This window comes from Coloeus monedula, assembly GCF_965178545.1.
Source record: "Coloeus monedula genome assembly, chromosome: 15".
In the NCBI taxonomy this organism is placed as follows: domain Eukaryota; kingdom Metazoa; phylum Chordata; class Aves; order Passeriformes; family Corvidae; genus Coloeus; species Coloeus monedula.
In genome coordinates this window covers 6,657,597-6,677,080 of record NC_138795.1, presented here as the reverse complement: position 1 = coordinate 6,677,080, position 19,484 = coordinate 6,657,597, and the positions used below count along the sequence as shown (strand labels likewise).

General features: G+C 60.9%; 1 protein-coding gene across 1 annotated transcript; it reads left to right on the top strand.

Annotated features, from left to right (window-relative positions):
• Positions 1–5,904: 5,904 nt before the first annotated feature.
• On the top strand, positions 5,905–19,112 carry SYNPO (synaptopodin; the record flags this gene model as incomplete). The annotated part of the gene is made up of 5 exons (XM_082291431.1): positions 5,905–6,163; positions 7,687–7,832; positions 8,715–9,012; positions 14,769–16,690; positions 17,968–19,112. The coding sequence occupies 5 exons, from the start codon at positions 5,905–5,907 to the stop codon at positions 18,733–18,735; spliced, it is 3,393 nt and encodes a 1,130-aa protein (XP_082147557.1). The 3' UTR covers positions 18,736–19,112.
• Positions 19,113–19,484: the final 372 nt, after the last annotated feature.

The window sequence follows — 19,484 nt, the reverse complement described above, 5'->3', positions numbered from 1 at the left end:
ACATCTCATGGCTGTGGGATGAGTCCCAACCCCACTGTGGGGTGAACCCCGACCCCACTGCAGAGGCTGCCTCATCCTCCCCACCCACACGGGTTTTTTGGCACAACCACCAACAGGCAACTGATATCCAGGGGTGACCCCATCCCCACAGTGCTCGCCTGCAGGAGCAGGATTTTGTTCAGTGAGAGTTCCTCCACTCCTCCCCCAGGAAATGTGCACTGGTATTGCTTGGGAAATGCGTGAAGGCGCCACTGTGCCAGCCCGCCCTCCCTTCTCTCCCTCTGGCAGCTGCTGCTGGAGCTCTGAGGGGAAATTTGCATGTGGGACCTGCTGTGCCAGAGAGCCGGTGGCTGCACAGCCGGGATGTTCCTGCAGGATGGGTGGTGAAGGTGAGCTGCCCCAGGTAGACAGGGAGGTGTGGACCCAAAAGCTGCCAGAACCTGGCTTGCCAATCCAGCTCAATTTGCAACCGTGCTGGTGCCAGTTACGGGGACAGCTGTGCCACCACTGACCAGAGCTTGATCTTTCAGTTCATCGTCTCTCTTGGACCTCTCTGGTTTTTACATTTCGCTTGAGCTTTGAAAAGGCTGAGCTGCAGTTTCATCCCTGGCTTCCTGTAGTGATCTGCTGAGGCTCCAGCTGACCGCCCTCTGTCCCACAGCAGCAGTGGCCAGAGGTTCCTGGGGCTGGCCACTCCCCCAGTGGCACCTTGGGCTGAGCTGGTGGGACATGGCAAACCCGGTACTTTGCTCCCCAAAACTGCACTGAGAAGGGCTCGAGGCAGCTGTGAGAGCCAGGCTGGGGTTGTCCTCATTCCCTGGAATGCAGCAGCTGGAGCTGGGGTCAGGGTTCAAGCTGAGCAAAGGGCAGGACAGGCTGGGACCTGCCCTGCGTGGGGCTGTCGTGCAGTCGGGGCATGGGCAGCTCCCAGGATTGTCTGGTTGGGACCCCCAGGTCAGATGGGCCCCTCAGGGATGACAGGAAGGGGTAGATTCAGTTCTGAGCCCAGCCAGGAGGGCAGAGCAGGATCAGTGTCGCTTGGCTGGAGTGCACAGACTGGCGTTCGATGAATGCAAATCCCCCTGGAGCACCGGCGTTCCTTGGAGCCCCCCAGATTGGGGCTGGGATGTGGGCTGAGCAGTGGGAGGAGGGGAATGGGTGTGCTGAGCACCAAAACCTGACCAAAACCCTCATGAGAGCGGGGGTGGTGGAGTGGGGCAAACACCCTCTGGGGCTGGGCTGGGACGGCTGTGCTGGGGTACAAAATACATTTCACCCTGAGTGCAGCCCGGCCTGCACCGTGCTGCCCTCCAAGGGGCCAGCATCCCCTTTCCTCAGCTCCCATCCTGCTCCCCAGCCCTCCTCAGTGCCTGGGAGCGTCTGCTTGCAGGGGAGCTGCCCAGGGAGGACTCCACTCCTCCCTGAACCTGGAGGCACAAGCGCAGGGCTGGCGTGGGGAGCAGCAGTGCAGAGGATACAGTCGGCCCTCATCCAGCCCTTCCTTCCAGCGTGGGGTGGAGAGGGAGGGGATATGGTCCAGCTGGCCGGGATGCCACTGTCCTCCTCCTCCCTCGCTTCGCTCGCTGCTTAATCATGACAGCTCCCCTGGCGCCCCGCAGCCCCCGTGCCCTTCCCCAGCATTCCTTCTGCTGCCTCTCCCCACCAGCTGTGGGCAGGGAATGAGGGCACAGGGCACCCACCTGCCGGGACCAGCAGCCCGTGTCCCCACAGGCAGGCTGGGGTGCTGGGGACCGCAGGGGTTGCACGGGGACAGGCGTTCAGGAATGTTGTTTTTTCCATCCTGGTTTCCGTCAAGGTAGTAAATCAGCCCTGCAAAAGGCTTTTGTTTTCCCCAGCACGCTGCCGGCTGCTGTGCTTGCCAGCCCTGGCCTCGCCTGCGGGAACCAGGATGAAGCCATCCCTGTCCACACTCCCAGGTCTTGCTCCACAGGGAGCAGGGATCCCCTGTCATGCCAAGGGAAGCAATCACACCCCATTCCACTTTCCTTGCGTCCCTTCCCTGGACACTGGGCCTTGTCAGAGAAGGCTTCCCTCGATCCATCCTGCACAGCCCAGCTGTGTCCCCCCTGTTGCCATCCCCTCCTGGCTGTAGGCAGTCTGGCTCTCCCGTGAAAGGATATTGGGGTGGCACAGGTGATGCCACACTGGCCCTAGCCCTGCAGGGCTTTGGAGTTTAGCAGTGGGGTCCTTGTGCTAGGGGGATCACCCCACAGGCAGCTCGGCTGTGCCTTCCCCCAGCACACAGCTCAGCCGTCCTGGCCAGGTATCAGGGAGCTGGGAGGGATTGGATTGCAACAGATGGGAGAGTGTCTGCACACAGCGACACCCGAGGTGTCTCCGGTATCAGCTGTGAGGGCAGTGCTCCCTTACAGAGACACGGAATCCACAGGGATGTGGGGTTGCCCTTGGGGGAGGCAGCCACCCAGCCTCCTTGCCTGCGGTGCCACTGAGGGGAGCTGCCACGGGAAGAAGGCACCACGTGGGGAAGGAAGGTGTCCAGCTCCCCTGAGGGGACGTTCAGCTGCTGGCACAGGGGAGGTGTAAAGCTCCCCAGATGTATGCATTGCGGCTGGGCTATTTTGGAAAGGGACAGGGCCGATCTTGTGACTGGAGCTGGGGACTGCAAGTCTGGGCAGCAGGGTCCTGCCTGAGTGACAGCGACCCGCTGCCTGACCCGGGGAAACCCGAGAGCCCCCGCTGTGCTGGGGACAGCTTTCGCACCCTTTCCCGGCTTGTTTCATGGTGATGAAAATCCAGCTTGGGGCAGGGATGTGGCTGAGAACAACAGGGGAAAGTGGGGATGGAGCCAAAGCTTGGGTGTGAATCTGTCCCCCCCACTTCATGGCACTCCCGTGGCCGGGCCACTCACGGTCCCCAGGGCTGTCCTGGAGGTGCCCCCCATTTTTTTACAGCTATGCCACCTCCTGTCCCTGCGCGGTGTTTGGGACAGACCAGCCCAGGCACTGCGGACCCCCAGCCGGGTGCCGGGAGCAGATGGAGACAAAGACTTTCTGCAGACCCTGTCTCCCCTGGGCTCAGCAGCCTGAATGCCAGCAACGCCTGCCAAAAATATTTGTGTGGGACGTGGAAAGTTAACTTTAGTTTTCCTTTTTTCAATAGCGGGGGGGGAGGGTGACAGGGTGTGAGAAAGGCAGGTGGGGGGGCTGTGCATCACTCGCCAGCGAGTGGGCAGGAAGAGAAGTTGAGCAAAAGGTCTCCTTGCTGCCAGATTTCAGCACTTTGTGAATTGAAGGATTTTTTTTTTGTTGTTGTTGTTGTTATTATTCCCTTCCCAGCACCATTTTGCAGCTTCTCGTGCTGCCATCAGGAAGCATGAGGAGCCTCTCGGCTGGGCATGGTGAGCAGCTGCTTGTTGGGACTCTGAGCTGGGTTCTGATGCTCAGTTGGGGCATCCTCTGAAGCTGCGCCCCTGAAATGGTCCATGAAACGACCTTCATCCCTCTTTACAGCCTTTGTTTGCAGGTAGGGCTATCTCAGCCTGGTTTTGTGGCTATGGCTGGTGTTGCTGCTTGCTCCTGCCAGTGCAACGATGCACCCGAGGCACATTCACCCATCCCGCCTGGCTGGTATTCCAACAGGGATCAGCCCAACAGCTTTTGCTAGAGATCCACGTTACTCATAAATATTCCCGTCCTGTGCTGCTGCTAGAGCCCAGGAGCTGTGTCCCGGGGGGAAGGAGGCTGCTCTCCGTAGCTCCGCCGCCGTGCGGGGCCCAGGCTGGCCCCCAGCGAGGCAGCAGATGCCTGAGTCAGTGTTTCGGAGCCGTGGGCGGCCCCGTCCCAGCAGCGCGTCCTCAGGGAACACCGAGGAACTGCTCGGGTCTCACCGAGGAGGGGTTTGCCTGAGGAACACCGGGGCCGTGGGCGTCACTGCCAGGAGGTGCCCGTGTGCGGGAAGCGCTCCCGGATGGAAGGGGGCGGCTCTGGGAGACGGTTCTCAGGGAGGGACCAGCTCCCTCAGCAAACTACCAAGGCAGCTCCGGTGTAGGATGGCCGTGAGTTGTGCTGCCCAAGAAACCTGCTCCCTAGGGATAGGGCGAGGGAGTTCGATCCACCCTGAGAGGATCTCTGCCGATCCAGCCTGGGCTGGGGCTATTTTTGGCAACTTTCTCTTTGTCCTCGTTTGAGATAAGCCAGCTCCCTCCAGCTCCAACAACTTGCCATGTTTCTAAGGAAAGATGTGGGTGGCTTCCTGGAACTATTGAGCCCCCAAATTACGTAAACAGGAGGGTGAAATTTCTTTTTCAGAGAGAAACATTGACATTTTCTCCCCAGGTTCTCTTTGCAAATCTCTGCTGAATAATTGCAGCAGAGTGAGGAAGGAGGAAGGATTGCAGAAAGGGCAGAAGATTTCCTTTGGGCATTCTCCAAAAAATGCAGCCTTGTGTTTGGGAAATGCCCAAGTGCCTGCTTTCTAATCTGCCTTCTTTTCCAAAATAACCTTGTTAAGGACAGGAACGTTTTGCAGAGAAGCCGTGTGAGCCCTGAGGAAGCAGCAGGGTGCATTCCTGCCAGAGCTTAACCTGTGATGTTGACCTGGGGGCTTTTCTTATTTCACGGAAAAACCTCCCAATAATTCAGGGAAGGGTTTGGGATGAACAGAAACCCCTTTTCCTCCTCAGCTGGCTGTTAGGCTGGGAAATCCATCATGGTCCATGCACCGTGGGTGCTGTGGATCTCCCAGAGGCGCTTCCCTGGGACCAGCCTGGCTGCGAGCAGGGCTGGGTGATGCTGTGCAAGCAAAGGACTCACAGGAATTTCCGTACTCCGTAACCCATATCCTGCCCTGGGAGTGATGACATCCCCCTCTCCCAGCTGATAACTCGTCTGTGTTGGTGCGTGGGTTCGTCATCCCAGCAGGATTTATGCTTGGCAGGAGGGAAGTGGGTCTGTCTGCGCTTGTCCTGATGCCACATGAGTCACTCAATGGTTAAACACGGGTTTGTTGGCTGGATGCTGGAAATTTTCCTTTTTTGTTCCTGATAACCCTGAGCAACATCCTCAGGGATCGGGCTCTTCCCTGAACACTCCCAGCTCCAGACCGGTAGTGGCCCAGCGCTGACCACTAACAGGGGTGGCCACAGCCTCATCTGGGCTGACAGAGAGGGGAGCTGGGCACGGCTTCAGCCATGGGTGCTGTCCCCAGGGCGAGGACGGATGGACGAGGGTGCTGGGGTGGGGAGCACAGTGTTGGGGCATTTCCAAATGGCCTTTGCATCTCAGGGGGTCCTTCCTCTTGGGGAGTGGTGCTGGAGCTGGAGCTCAGGCTGGGGTTGCAGGGAGCTGTTCCGATGTCTGTGGCCATAGGGAATCAGTGCAAACACAAGCATCCTCAACGCTCCCCCTTCCCTTCACACAGGTCCTTGGATGCTGATGCTCTGCCTGGAAAAGAGAAATTCCTGCAAAATCCTCCTTGCTGGCCTGTCTCCCCTGGACACATCCCTCTGTCTGGGTCTCCAAATCCTGCCTGCTCCAGTGGCATCGTGCCTGATCTTCCTACCAGCAGGAGTAGTAAAGCAGAGCTCGTGCCTGGCACGTGGCTGCCCTCCCTCTCAGGCTGCCCATGCTCTGAGGGAGGATCCATCCCTCTGGCCATGCAGAGCTGTTTGGAAAGGCCGTGGAGTCCCAGCGAGGGAAAGCAGTGAAGATGCTGAGGACAAGGCTCCAGCAGTTCTGCCTCCACCCCCATCCCAGCTGCGCCATGTCTGGCGAGTCTGTGCAGCTCCCCTGTGTCTGTGGGACAGCCAAGGGGGACACTGAGGGGGACAGCAGCTGTTGGCAGGAGAGGGGGAGCAGAGAGGGGCAGAGCTGCCATCAGCTCCGGGATGCTCCGGCCTCTGAGCCAGGCGAGCAGGAGGCACGGATGGGACTGCTGGGAGGGAAATCAAGTGGGAACAGCCAGAGGGACCCCGGGGGGCTCAATGGGGATGCACCACAACCCCCATCGAATGGCAGCAGCCTGGCCCTGCTGGATGAGCCTGCAGCCCCCCCCAAGTGCCCTGGGTCTGCCCCAGAGCTGCCCCCAACAGCAGACAGCCCCACGGCCAACCCCAGCCAGGAGTGGAAAGTGGTGAAGATCCAACGGGTTCTCATCAACCCTGACTTTGAGCCAAGGAAAGCAGGTAAGAGAAACCCCCTTTGGCCACTGTCCCCCCTAGAAAGGCGCTGCTGTTCTCCTGGTGAGAACACCCAGCTCTTCCCAGGGCAGGACTTCCCCTGGGTTAGAGGTCCCAGGCTTCCAGCAGAGCTGCTGGGACTATTTTAGCTTGAGATGATCTCTCTGGCCTTAAAAATAAGGAGGAATCTGTGGCTTTTCTCGGGAGGGGGGTGGGAAGGCAGCAGGCGGGTTCCCACCGTCTCCAGCAACTCAATCCATCCCTAAGCAGGCATGAACAGGATGGACTTCCCAGCCCTCACCCTGGCCATGGGGCTTAGTGGGATCCTGCCCAAGGCAGAGTGATTGGGACTGGCTCCTGTGGCACTGTCTGGGACAGGGACACCTCTTCTCCATTCATTGGGGATGGCCAAGTATCCCTCACATGGCTTTGGGCCATTTCTGTCAGCCCCTGGTTTAAAAACTAAGCGCTTTATTTCAGGCTGGTTGGTTCCTGCAATGCTCCCTGCCATTGCCTCACTTCACAGCCCCGTGCCACAGCTGTTCCTCTCCGCCCATGACTGTCCCTTCAGCCACAGTGACACAAATACAGGTTCATATCTAGGGTTACTGTGGCTGCTCCATGCCTGGACTGCCCCACGTCCCTGTGGGAGATGCTCCCACAGAATCCATCCTCTTACAGGCACTGGACCCATTTTTAAACCCCGCTTCCCCCCTCCTTTCTATTTTGCTCCTGCCCAGCTGTTATCTCAGCTGCCACACGGCGCCGAGGCAGGTGTGTCCCTGTCCCCGTGGGATGGTGTTATCGGATGCTGCTGCTCAGCTCAGAGCCTGCTTTTCCCAAAGCAGCCCCCAGGATTGGGTGGGATGGGGTGGGACCAGCTGGGGATGTGTGACATGAACCCGCTGTCCAGAATCCCCTCCCTCCCTGCCTTTTTGCAGTGTCAGACATCCTCAAAAACAGCGGCTCCTGGATGGGACACAGTCTGGGAAGCTCAGCCAAGCCCTTTGGCTCACAGCTGCTCCAGCAGCATCGTGTTTCAGGGCTCAGCACACAAACCAGATGAACCCAAATAGTCTTCCCATTTCTCACTGCTCCGGGATGGCAGATCTGCGGTGGGGAAAGGTCAGGGCTGACTCTGTCCAGGCTCAGCATTTTCCTAATCCGCGCCGCCATCCAGCACTTTTGCTGCCAGCCTGGAATTTTAAAGTAACTCAACAGGTTTGTTGGAAAGAGTTTGTCTGTCCCGTTTCCTCCCCCTCCAAGTGAGATCACCACCAGCCACTGCCTGCAGGACCCGTCAGACTTTCCAGAGCCTCCAGGCAGGATGTCACTGAGGGTCCTGAGTGCTGGGAGCAGCTCTGGGACCTTGCAGGAAGCCTGCAGGTTTGGGAAAGAGAGGTTTGGTTCAGTGCAGACGAGAGGAAAGGGCAGGTGCCCTCACAAGTGGCAGTAGGGCTGTTCCTGCAGCAAGCTGTTTGCAGGAGCATCCCTGGGAGATGTCAGGGGTTTGCTCCTCTTCTCTTCAGCTGTCTGCAGGTGCAGGAACCTCCACCCCTTCCAGTTTCTGCAGGAGAAGAGGGTGCATCCATCCACACCCAGAGTGGTGCAGGGCTGGCCCTGGGAGCCGGGAGCCAAACGGGTGCCCCACCTTGAGCAGTGTGGACCCACCCAGGCGGGTCCCAGGTGCCCCTTTGGTCCCCATCCAGCAGCCCAAGGCCAGGCTGGCTGCTCTCAAATATCCGGCACGGCGGCCCGGGCTGGTTGGCACCTCTTGGGGCAGGCTGGGGAGCGCAGGAGCCCCGGGTAGAGGCAGCGGCTGGGAGATGCAGGAGGCAGGACAGGTTTCTCTGTCTGGTGTGCAAATAAATGGAAGGTTTCACTCCCTGGGGGCTGCAGAGCCAGAGCCAGGCTCTCTCAAAAACCAGGAAAGCACAAAAAAGCACAGAGGGGCAGGAAGAAAGGAAATTAGAAAGGCAAAAAATCAAGCCAAGAGCTCATCCTGAGGTGTGGACAGGCATGGGAAGGGGGTGAGGGCGGTCTCAACCTGCAGCCAGGGAACTCTGCAGCTTCAGCGGGGTGGTGGAGGTGGGACGTGATGCTGGCTGCCCAGGAATCATCTTGCCCAGGACCGTGGTCCCCTTATGACTCGGAGCAGACCAGGCAGAGAGGTTTCAGGAGGTCCCCAGAGCAGTGGCACCGGTGCTGGATTGTTGTCTCTGGATTTTTGCCTTCCCCCAAGTGCCTCAGAACTTTAGGAACTGGGGAAAGCTGTGGAAAGGGGAGACCCCACATCTCTAGCAGCATCTGAAACGTGAGGTGCTGCAGGTGGGAGGATGGAAAAAGGGTGAAGGGCTGGGAAAGGGGGTGCCCCGGGATGGGTAAGAGGATGCTCAGGACTGTTAAGGGGGATGTGCAGGGCTGGGAGAGAGGGATGCCCCAGAATGGGATACGAGAATGCCCCGGACCAGGACGGGGATGCGGAGAGCTGGGGAAGGGGATGCCCCGGGCTGGGGAAGGGGATGTCCAGGCTTCCCTCCCCCCCACCATCCCGCAGCGGGCTGAGGGCAGACCCAGCCGGGACGAGAAGCGGCGGAGTAGGGACATCGGGGGCGGCGGGGAGGCTGCCAGAGTCGCCGGGCGGGGGGGGACCCGTCCCGTCCGGTCTGTCGGTCGGTCTGTCGGGGCGGGCAGGGGCAGCGCCTGCGGGACCAGCCACCCCCCGGCCCCGGCCCCCGCCCGCCGCCCCCCCGGGCCCGCTCCGAGGGCGGAGCTGCCGCAACTTTCCTGCCCGCCGCCTCCTCCCCGGTGCAGTCGGGCTGCGCGGGGAGGCGGCACCGGCACCGGCACCGCGGGTACGGTCGGGCTGGGGGGGCAGGGGAGGCAGGGACCGGGGGGCTCCGGGCGGGGGCCGGGGGGTGCCAATGCAGAAGTGCCGGGGGAAGGAGGTTGTGTGGGCACACAGAGCAGAGTGCAGTGGGGGTGTTGGGATCTGGGGGTGTCCGGGGTGCCGGGGGGCGGCAGCGCGCAGGGGGTGCACAGGGGTCCGGGGTGCACAGGGGGGGCCCGGGCGTACATGCCCAGAACCCCCGTGGGAGCGATGGGGGGCGAAGGGTGGGCGATGGGGCGCGCAGAGCCGGGGCTGAGCGGGGTTTGTCTCCAGCAATGAGCGGGGCAGGTGTCGGGTCCCTCTGCCGGCACCCAGGTGTCCGATGTGGGGCGTGGGAGGCACAGCGATGACACATGGCGGGGACGCGGAGGGACGTGGGGGTCCTCCTCGGGGCTCGGCAGGGTCGCACCTTCCAGCTCCGCAGAACTTCCCAGGCGATGTCCCCTGTCCCCTGCGTCAGGGACATGACCTCCCCTGGCCGTGCCACCCATGCTGGGGACACGAGGTCTGTCCCTCGGCTTGGCAGGCAGTAGGATGGATCCTTTACGGATTGTGCAAGGGACAGGCAAAGGCCCCGTTTCGTTCCGCTGCCCTCCCCGCTCTGCCCACCCCGCAGGGACACTCCGAGCCATTTGACCTTCTCTCGCCAGGCCAGCGCCGCTGGCTCGGGGCACCAGCCCGGCGGGGCTGTCCCCGGGACCTGGTAGCCCGGGGTGGGTCGCAGCGAGTTCCAGCAGCAGTGGGCACAGCGGGGGTGGGACGCGCTTTCCAGGCGGGATGGAGTCCCCGTGGTACCCGGCCGTGGATGGGCTGGTTCTGCTGCCCTCGGGGTGAACGGATGGCAGGTTCTCCTGGGGAAGGTCTGCCCGGCTCCAGCCGCCTTTTCCAAAGATAAAAGCTTTGATTTTAGCCAGCTGCGGAAGGTGCTGCCTGCACTTGTGCGGTGGCAACAGCCTCTTCTTGCCCAGTGTGGACACACGTGGGGCTGGGGCTGCTCACTGCATCCTCCCAGGAACTGGGCAGGGGCAGACAGCCCCCATTCAAACTTAATCCCCACCACCCCCTTCTCCCCCTGCCCCGGGCGGGAATTGGGTGCCCCAGGACTCGCTGCTTGGAGCCTGTGGGGCCATTTCATCAGGATTTGGGTGCTGAGCGCCAGGCACGGCTGCGAGCCGGGAGGAGCATGGGGAGGCAAACAGCTCCAAATCCAGCAAAGCCCCTGCGAACAGAGCACAGGGAAAACTTGCAAGCGCAACGAATTTTCTTGCTGTGCCACATTTTGTCACTGGCAAAGGCGCCTGTGTGGAGAGGCCCAGCACAGAGCGTCTGCCAGGCAGGCGAGGTTGATCCCACCGCAGCACCCACCACTTGAGCAGGATCTTTTTAGGGCTGCAGGGCCAGCATGGATAAGAACTTCATGAAGGTTTCGTATCTGGGGCATAGGAGGGTTGGAAGCTGGGAATGAGGCAGAAAATTGTCATCTTTTTGTCCATATGTCTGAATCATATCCGTTTCTAGCTAGCTCAGCTGCCTGTCTGCGCTACCCTCCGTGTTTTGCTAGCAGCAGATTACTTGGGATAACTGGGAGCTGGAGGGAAATGTGTGCACAGGCTTAAATGTGTGTGAGCTGGTACGCACTGCAAAAAATCCTGCACAGCTGTAGCTGGGGCAAGGGGCCAGTTGGCCGCTCTGCCAAAAAACCTGCTTACATTTCCTCAGTGTCCAAAGTCCTCAATGTTTGGGTGAAAACACTGGATCTCCTCTCCTCAGCATTGCCTGGCTGTGGATGTGCAGTGGGGTTTGTGTCAGGTGGCACAGACTGCATCCCTCTGGAAATGGGGTTTGTCTTGGTTTCACTCTTGGTATTGCCAGTGGGATTTTGCCAGCAAGAGGCACCATTTGGGTTGACCCACAGAAGCCCAAGAAATGTTTGGAAAGGGGAAAAAGCACCTGCTGGTTATGGATGGTGGGTGCTCTGCCAGGGGGTGGTCTGGTGGGACACCCTGAGCATGGCCAAGGTGGGCTGCAGCATCAGGATGGCTGAGCATCCAAACCAGTAGCAGGCCAGGGACAGAGCCCAAACTGAAGACTTCAGAGTCACCTGCCAGCTCTGACCCCAAGGTTTCATGTGAACTGTTGCATCCTGCAGGTCCCATTAGGACTTGGGTACCTCTTGGCTTCTCTGTACAAGGACTTCTCACAAGGCACAGCTTCCAAGTCCCTGCTTTCCTTCCTGTGTCATCCCAGCAATGTCAAGACCATCAGCTTTCACTGAATCTGTCAGTTCAGTGAAACTGCAATTTAAGGCCAAATCTTCATCCCATTTCAGCTCTTGGAGTCCATCTTAGAGCAGGATGGGTCACAAGCCATGTCTGATACATCCTTCACCTTCATCTGGGGTCAGATGATGATTCCAGCCTTCGCTGGCTGTACTTCAGACATCCTGCTTTAGCACCCTTCAGGGGGATCCATCCTTTGCATGGAAAGCTGAGATGGAAGGAATTTTTTTCCCATCTGTCCAGGAAGTGAGAGCAAGAAAAATGCCTTTCATCACCTTCGTCATCCTCGCTCTGGAGGAGAGAGCACTGTACATGCCGTGGGAAGGATGACTGACAGCTCGGCAAGAAGCTGTTAAGCTCTGCACTTGGGGGATGTTCAGGAAGTCACCCCTGGAGCAACGGAAAACCTACAGACCACGTGCATATATAAATGCATAGATAGAGATCTATAGGCTCCTGTGGCCAGAGCTGGAGTGTGTTAAACCAGAACAGCACTTGGAGCTGCTCCTCTGTGCCAGGACTCTGGCAGTTCCATGGGGCACAGGATGCACAGGGAACATCTCCTTCTCCAGTGCCCCTGGACCACAAGGGACCCAAGGCTGGCCCAGTGACGGCACATGGCAGTGGAGAGCGCTGGTGGGGCTCCTTGTCTTGGAAGAAGGTGGGACATTTGGAGAGGGGAGATGTCTCCTTTCTGAGAGACAGCATCGTGGCAAGACAGTGTATGGTGTGGGAGGGAAGGAAGGAAGGAAGGCAGGAAGGCAAGCAGGAAGGAAGGAAGGAAGGAAGGAAGGAAGGAGAAGCTGTCATCCTTAGGATTTTGGACAGGGCTCAGGGTACTGGGTGGAAACCAGCTGCCAGTGCTGCACCAGCCCCTTGGACACACATAATTTTACTTTCACCTCTTCCCTGCACTGCTTTGGTTGCCTTAGACCCCACGCCCCTTCTCCTTCTCCTCCCCAGCACCTGAACATCTCAGTGCATTCACCTCTCTCCTGCCTGCCTGGGGCTGGGGAAAAGAACCAGCCAGAGCCCACCCAGGGCTGCCAGCTGGCAGGAGATGGCAGGGAAGGATGATGGAATGTTCTCTGTGGCTGGGAGGGGAGTGAGTGGTGCAGAAACTGCCCCAGGTGGCAGAACCCCTCCAGACACCGTGGCAGATGGATAAAGGCTCCTGCACTGGGTGAATAACCTCATCCCATGGCTCAGGCTGGAGCAATTTCCTCTGGACTGCTGGAGACTTTGGTGCTCTTCATCTGTGTCATAAAAATTGGATGTGAAGAGCAATTCTTACCCTCAGCATCCCAAGTAGTATCCTGAGGGATTCGTTTCCTCTGGACTCAGGTGGACCAGCCCAGGAATGGTGGGTGCTGGGTGGGCAGGGGCAGAGGGGCTGCTGGAAGAGTGGAGGGGATGGGTATGGGCGGGAATAGATCCGAGGGAAGGGGTTTCAGGTGGGGGAGTCCACCCTGGAGCGCACCCTGGCCCGGAGTGATGCCCGTGCCTGTGGTGACATCCAGGGATGGAGACACCCAGGGAAGAAATCCCGGTGGGCAAATCCCAGTATTGGTCCCGGCTACGTGGGAGCGTATTTGGCGGCTAGTCCAAGCAGGGACGGGCTGGCCAAGAGCTGAGTCATCCCTCCAGCACGGAGGAGATCCCCCAGGGCCCCTCGTTTGCTGTTAAAAGGCAGTAGCAAGAGCAAGAGGCTGCGAAATGGCTCCGCCGAGAGCTCGGCTTCTTAGGCAGCCCCGGCCTCCGAGGAAGCGAGGAGGCTCCGCTCGGAGCACGAAACCCGCAGACATCTGGAGCCTGTGGCTTGTTTCTCAACGGCTCCTTGGCCGTGTTTCTCCCCCGTTTCGGAGATAAAGGCGGCGAGGGTGACCCCGCGGAGCGGGAGCCGCGGTGCTGGCCGCCCTCCAGCCAGCCCGGCCGGAGGAAGCAGCGGCCCCGCTCTGTGCCGCCGCCAAAGCAAATAGAAATGGGGCGTTAAACAATGCTGGCCGCGAACCGGGGGGGACTGGCCGCCGGCGTCGCCGCTGCCGACGGGCTCCTCGTCTCCAGGAGAGTTTCCACTGGCATCTCTGCCTCCTCTGCCCCCTGCCCAAACAAAACCCTCCTGTCGGGCAGCCTGAAGACTTCATCCAGGGCATCCTGCACACCTCAGCGGTGTGCAGGGACTTGCTGGGTGCTGAGGGAGGCAGGAGGGATGAAGGGTGAGGAAGAGGAGTTGCCCAGTTCCAGCAGTCCTCCTGCTTACCGTGGGCTTGCTGGAAGGATTTGGCTTAGTCATCCATCCCTTCCCTCGCTGGTAGGCTGAGCCACTGCTGAAAATATCCTGGAAGACTCCCAAGCAGCACAGAAGGCAAGAAAATGAGGAACACATGAAGGAAGGGAAGACGGGAAGGAATGAGAAGGAAAGAGGAGCAGGGCTAGGAGCGGGCGGTCTCGGCCACCCACCTCCCTGCTGGGGCCAGAGCAGAGACACCCATCAGAGCCATCCCGGCAGTGCCTTTGGAGAAGGGGCTGCACCCTTGCTGGGTGCGGGGGTGATGCTGGCGGTCGGCGCTGGTGTCCGTGCCCAGCAGTGGCCTCGGCAGGGTGGGAGACACTGCCCTTCCCACGGGTGCTTTCGGGGGGGGTACGCTCATAGGAAATTGCTCACCCTGAGAAAATGCATTCCCGGCAGCTCCACATCCTTTCGGTCTTAGGGAAGGGCTGGTGCCCTGACCTCTGTCCGGCTCAAGAGAAGGCGCCAGGCTTTTAGCGCGTTGCTTTTAGCACTTCTGCTGAGTCCCGAGGCGTGAAGGTGGCTCCTCGCTGTGTCCGCGTCTGTGTCCAGCTGGGCAGGATCTGCACAGCTTCTGTCGGCTGCTGCCATCTCGTGTTGCTCCATTCATGAGTCCCCCGCCGGGGCTCCCCACCGTCCTTGCTGTGAGGTCGGGGTGGGTTGGCTTGGCCCTGCTGTCCCCGGGTTTATGTCCTGCCCGCTCGGGGCTGAGCATGCCGGGATTCGGGGCGAGGGGCTGGGGACACACGTTGGCCTCTTCCCTGCCACTGCCTCTTTGAGCCGGGGGCCGAAGCCATGTGAGCTTCCAGGAGAATTGCTCGAAGAAATTCCATTCCCATATGGTCAATGCGGTGGGCGCGCAGAACCCAGCCGAAACACTGCGTGGGATGGCGGACAGGTCCAGAGCGTCACTAGGTGTCCCCTGGGCTTTCCCATCTGTCCCAGCATCTTGGTGGGGGCTGCGCTGGGTCCCCATTGCCCCCGGACCGTGTACCGCAGCCCCGGTGCATCTCTCCTGCCTTCCCCCAGCTGCCAGGGAAGGAGTTGGGGTGCCGGGGGATAGGTGGAGGAAGGGTTGCCAGTCCTGGGCGGGGATGACTGACACCCCACATTCCCACTGAACGCCCTAATCCCCCTCTCTTCTCTGCCCAGGTCTCTCCCGCAGCGCCAGCCTCTCGGAGAAGGAGCTGAAGGAGGCGAAGGCGCGGAGCCAGAGGATCGCGGCTCAGCTCACCACGGCACCCGGCCCCAGCTCCAAGGGCGTCCTGCTGTTCCACCGGCGCAGGCAGCGCGTTGAGGGGCTCACGGGGGCCGGGAATGGCGGGGGGCTGCCGCTGAGCCCTGAGCCCCAGCCTCGGCAAGCGGCCATGGAGAAGGGCCAGGGGCAGGGGATGAAGCCGGAGCCCGACCAGCCTGGCAATCCAGGAGAAGGGATGCTGGCAAACGCCTCCCCGTGCCAGGAGCTTCCTGCTGAAGCCCAGCAGGTCCCACTCAGTGTTTACCTGAAGGAGAACATGGCATCGGCTGCCACCAACGGCGTGCAGGAGCAGGCAGCCGGCAGGATGGAGAGAGGGGTGGAGGCGCTCGGAAATGGAGGAGCCCCTGCAGGGCCAAACACGGCTGCTCTTGTCCTGCCACAGAGCCCCGAGGAGGGGAAGAACGTCGAAGTGCCCAGTGAGGTGCTCGGTGAGGTGCCTAGAGAGGTGCCCAGCGCGCCAGCGGGGACAGCCACAGGGATGGCATCCCCAGCCGGGCAGCAGCAGAACGGGGCACAGGGCCGGCAGTACTATGAGGTCCATCTCACCCTGGCCAAGCCCAAGCCTGTGAAGAACCGGACAGCCAGACCCTTTGGCACCCAAGCATCCCCTGCCAGTGCCCAGCCGGCCGAGGAACCTCCTGTCCCCGAGCTGCCCCCACCACCAACCTATGCAGAGACCCTCAGCAGCCCCCCACCGCTCACCCGTGTCCGCTCCCCCCCCGCCTACTCGGCCCTGTACCCTACCCAGGAGCAGAAGATGCTGCCAGATCCCCTCCTGGGCTGCGGGGTGAGCGGACCAAACCCCTTGCCCAAAACAGGGATCCTGGAGGAGTCGGCTGCCCGGAGAGCCAGCAGAAAGTCCATGTTCACCTTCGTGGAGAAGCCGAAGCTGGGCCCCAACCCCGACCTGCTGGACCTGGTTCAGAGTGCAGATAGCAGGAAGAAGCAGAAGGAGCACGGGGAGCCCAGTGCCGAGGATGAGCCCTTCGCCCTCGGGGCTGAAGCTTCGAACTTTGTTCCCAACAGCACAGCCAGGGGTGTGCAGCACCTCCCGCCAGCTGAGGATGCTCCGGCATGGTCCTCCTGCCTCAAGTCTCCCACCATCCAGCCCAAGAAGAAGCCACAGCCCAGCCACATCCTCAGTGAAGCGAGAGGGAAGGGGGCTGAGCTCTTTGCCCGCCGGCAGTCCAGGATGGAGAAGTTCATCATTGAGGCCCCCTCTCAGCCCGAGTTGCTACGGTCCCCATCACCCACCATGTCCCTACCTCCCTCCTGGAAGTATGATAACAATGCTTATCTGTCACCCATGGTCTCCAGACGCCCCTCCAAGAGTCCCAGCAGGCCCTCCAAAACCCCTCCTGCATCACTGTATGGCAGCAACCTAGGGGAGAACGAGGTGTCCCAGAAGGAGCTGGAGATCTCCAAGCACCAGCCTTACCAGCTCCAGTCTTCTCTCTTCATCCTCTCCCCATCCAAGGGGTCAGCAAGGTCCATGCCCCAGGAGATGCCTCCACCCAGACCCTCTCTTCCCGACTCCTACCCCTACCCCCAGCAAACCTCCTGCCCGACCTCTCCGTTGCCTCCTTCTCCGGTTTGGCATCCCCCTGTGGTGCCCAGTGCCGGCCAGACCACTGCCAGCCCCTTCCCCAGCGCTGCCGGGGCTCTGCCCCTGACTCACGACAGCCGTGCCAGTCCTGGAGCCCCGGCTGAGGTGCTGCTGGCCTCCCCGTGCCGCCTGCTGCCGCCCCGAGCCAAAGCAGGCTTCCAGGCACCCCGGCCCTCCTACTCCACCAGGAATGCCGGCATCGAGCCGCAGGTGTGGAAACCTTCTTTTTACTACAAGTAGCGGTGGCGGAGAGAAAAACACAGGGGTGATAGGCTGAGTCCTCCCTAACTGCTCATGGGAGTGCCAAAAGCCAACTCAACCACAGAAAAAAAGGGGGGGGGGAAGAAAAGAAAACAGAAAAAAGAAGTGGTTGTGAGGCTGCAGTGCTGGGACAGTGGGTGAGAGGCGCTGTCAAACCCCCGGTGCAACGGGAGCTGAGGAGTCCCAGGGAGGCAGCAGTAACTGGGCACAGAGCCTGCAGGATCCCAAAGAGTCATCAGCCCTGCCTGTCCCACAAGGCTGCTCTTGCTCTTCTCTCGTCTGGAAACTGTATGGAGCATCGCACCTCTGGCTCCCTCCTTTCCTCACCTCCAGCTTTTCCAGCTCTCAGAGCTCTGCCTGCTCCTCCGCATCCCCTCTGTCCTGTGGCTCTTCTCAGCCTCCTACCAAAGCAAACCTGGAGGGGACACGCTGCCTTTCTGCCTCACTGTGCCTGCTCCTGGCTCTTCTGTTGCTCCTTCAGGATCTGCCCTCATTTGCTTCCTCACTGTGGAGGAAGAACTGCATCCCTCGGGGAACGGCAGAGTCCAGTGGTGCTGGGCCCAGGGACACTGCAGGATCCCTGTTCCTGCCTGGGCTCAGTCCAGCTGGAGCTGGGGCGGGCAGTGCTGTGTGGCACAGCTGGAAGCAAGGGCTGTGCTGGGATGAGGAGGGTGCTGAGGGCAGAGCTGCTGGGTGACACTCAGCCCAAGACTCGTGGTCCAGCTGTGCCTCTGCCCATGCCCTCTCGCCACTTTCCCCATGGTGCCAAGTTGCCTTTTGACTGCTTTATTTCTCCTGCGTTTTTCTTTTTCCCCCTCTTTCTGAATACACTCTCTGCGCTGTCACACCTGGCTCTTCTCTTTCCTGCCGTCTGGGGAGCAGTGCGGGGTGATGGATCCTGGGCAGTGCAAGGGGGTCCCCGAGCATCCCCCAGAGGGAGACTTTGGGAAGCTGCAGGTAGAGAGAGGTCCTGGGACATATTCCGGGCAAGGATGATTAACAGCAGGCTCAGCCTGCCCTGATCTCACTGGCGGGCAAGGAGGTGCAGGGTCAAATGCGTTTTGGGGACCCCTTGCAGGGATGCAGTGCACGAGGAGACATCCCCAGCTCCTGTGGGGCTGTGCCAGCATGAATCTTACCCTGGCACCCTCCTACCGCTGTACGCCTGCTCTGTCCCTTCGTCCCCCCGAGCGGGGGTCACTAACCCGCTCTCTGTCCCTCTCCAGGACAGGCGCTCGTCCCTCCCTGCGTCGCCCACCTGGACGCCCCGGCTGGCGCGGCGCCCGGGCAGCCTGGACGGCTGGGCCAGCCCGGCCTCGGTGCCCGAGCTGGATGAGGGACCTCCCACGTCCCCTCCGTGGAGCGAGAGGTCCCTGTCCCCGCTGCGGCAGGACGCGGACCCCCGGGCCAGCCGGCAGATGCAAGCGCGGCTCGCCAGGAACATCATCAACGCTGCCCGCAGGAAGAGCTCCTCTCCCAAAGCCGTGGGGCTGGAGAACTCCCGACCCTTCACCCCCATCTCTGCCGGCCCCCCCAGCCTGCCCCAGTCGCCCCGGCTGGGGCCCAGAGCGCCGGCACTGCAGGCTGCCAGCAGCGTGCTGGGGAGCCTGGCCAGCCCCTCGCCCATCCACAAAAGCCCCCTGCGATCGCCCCGGGCAGGCAGCCCCCAGTTCTGTGCCTCCCCCGGGATGCCCCGAGCCGCCTGGGCAGAGGGTCGCCGGCTCCTGTTGCCATCCAGCGCGTCTTCCTGCCCCGTTCCCAGGCTGTCCCCCATCCCCAAGAGCCCCCTGCCATCCCCCGTGGTGGGTGGGCGGTCCCCAGCCAAGCGTTGCACCTCCCGGTCCCCTACGGACTCGGACGTCTCCCTCGACTCCGAAGACTCGGGGACCAAGAGCCCGGGAATTCACAGCTTCAACCTCTGTCCCCGGGGCTGGACCAGCAGCCTGCGGCTGAAGACGGGGGGCCTGCCCTCAGGGGCACCCTGCACCTCCTAGAAAAGCCAGCCCCCGCCAAACTACCCTCTCCCTAGACCCATCACCCCGGGTGATGCCACCCGCTCACTCCCCACCGGGAACACACCAACCCCCGAGGCTTAAGTCTCCAAAAAACAGTGTCCCTTCGGAGCTGCCACGGCCCCTCTGTGTGCCAGAGGGGTCAGGTGCCTCATGCCCGCACGCCATCCCATGGCCCTGCTCTATTTTTACCACCCTAACCTTTTGGGGCAGGACTGTGTGGTCAGCAGGCAGGAGCAGGCAGAGTGGGGGAGCCGGCCCCCCCACGGCCTCTCCCTCGGCAGTCCCTGCCTGCCAGCCAGCCCCATCCTGCATAGCCAGGATGGGATGGGCTGGGTGGTCCCCAGCTCCCAGATGTTATCCCGGGGTGTCACCGCTGCTCTGCTTCCCTGGGGTGGCACAGCTGCTGCGGGTGGGCAGCATCGATTGGATGCCATGACCAGGGTCCCTCTCCCAGCCTCTCCCAGCCTCTAGATTTGGCTGGTGTCAATTGAAACCAGATTTTGGAGAGGAAAAGTTAATTTTTAATTCCCTCCAGTAATTCACTGATTTTTTTTTTTTTTAAACTTTTGACCCTGTCTCAAAGAAATTCTCCCAAGTCCTTCTTTCCCTGGAGAACAAAAAGAGCCAAAGTTATTTATTGCCACGTTAAGGGGACTGTTTACAGGTGCTCTCCTGCCCTGCCCAGACCAAGAGGGACAGGCCCGTCTTGTACCTATCACTGTCCCCAT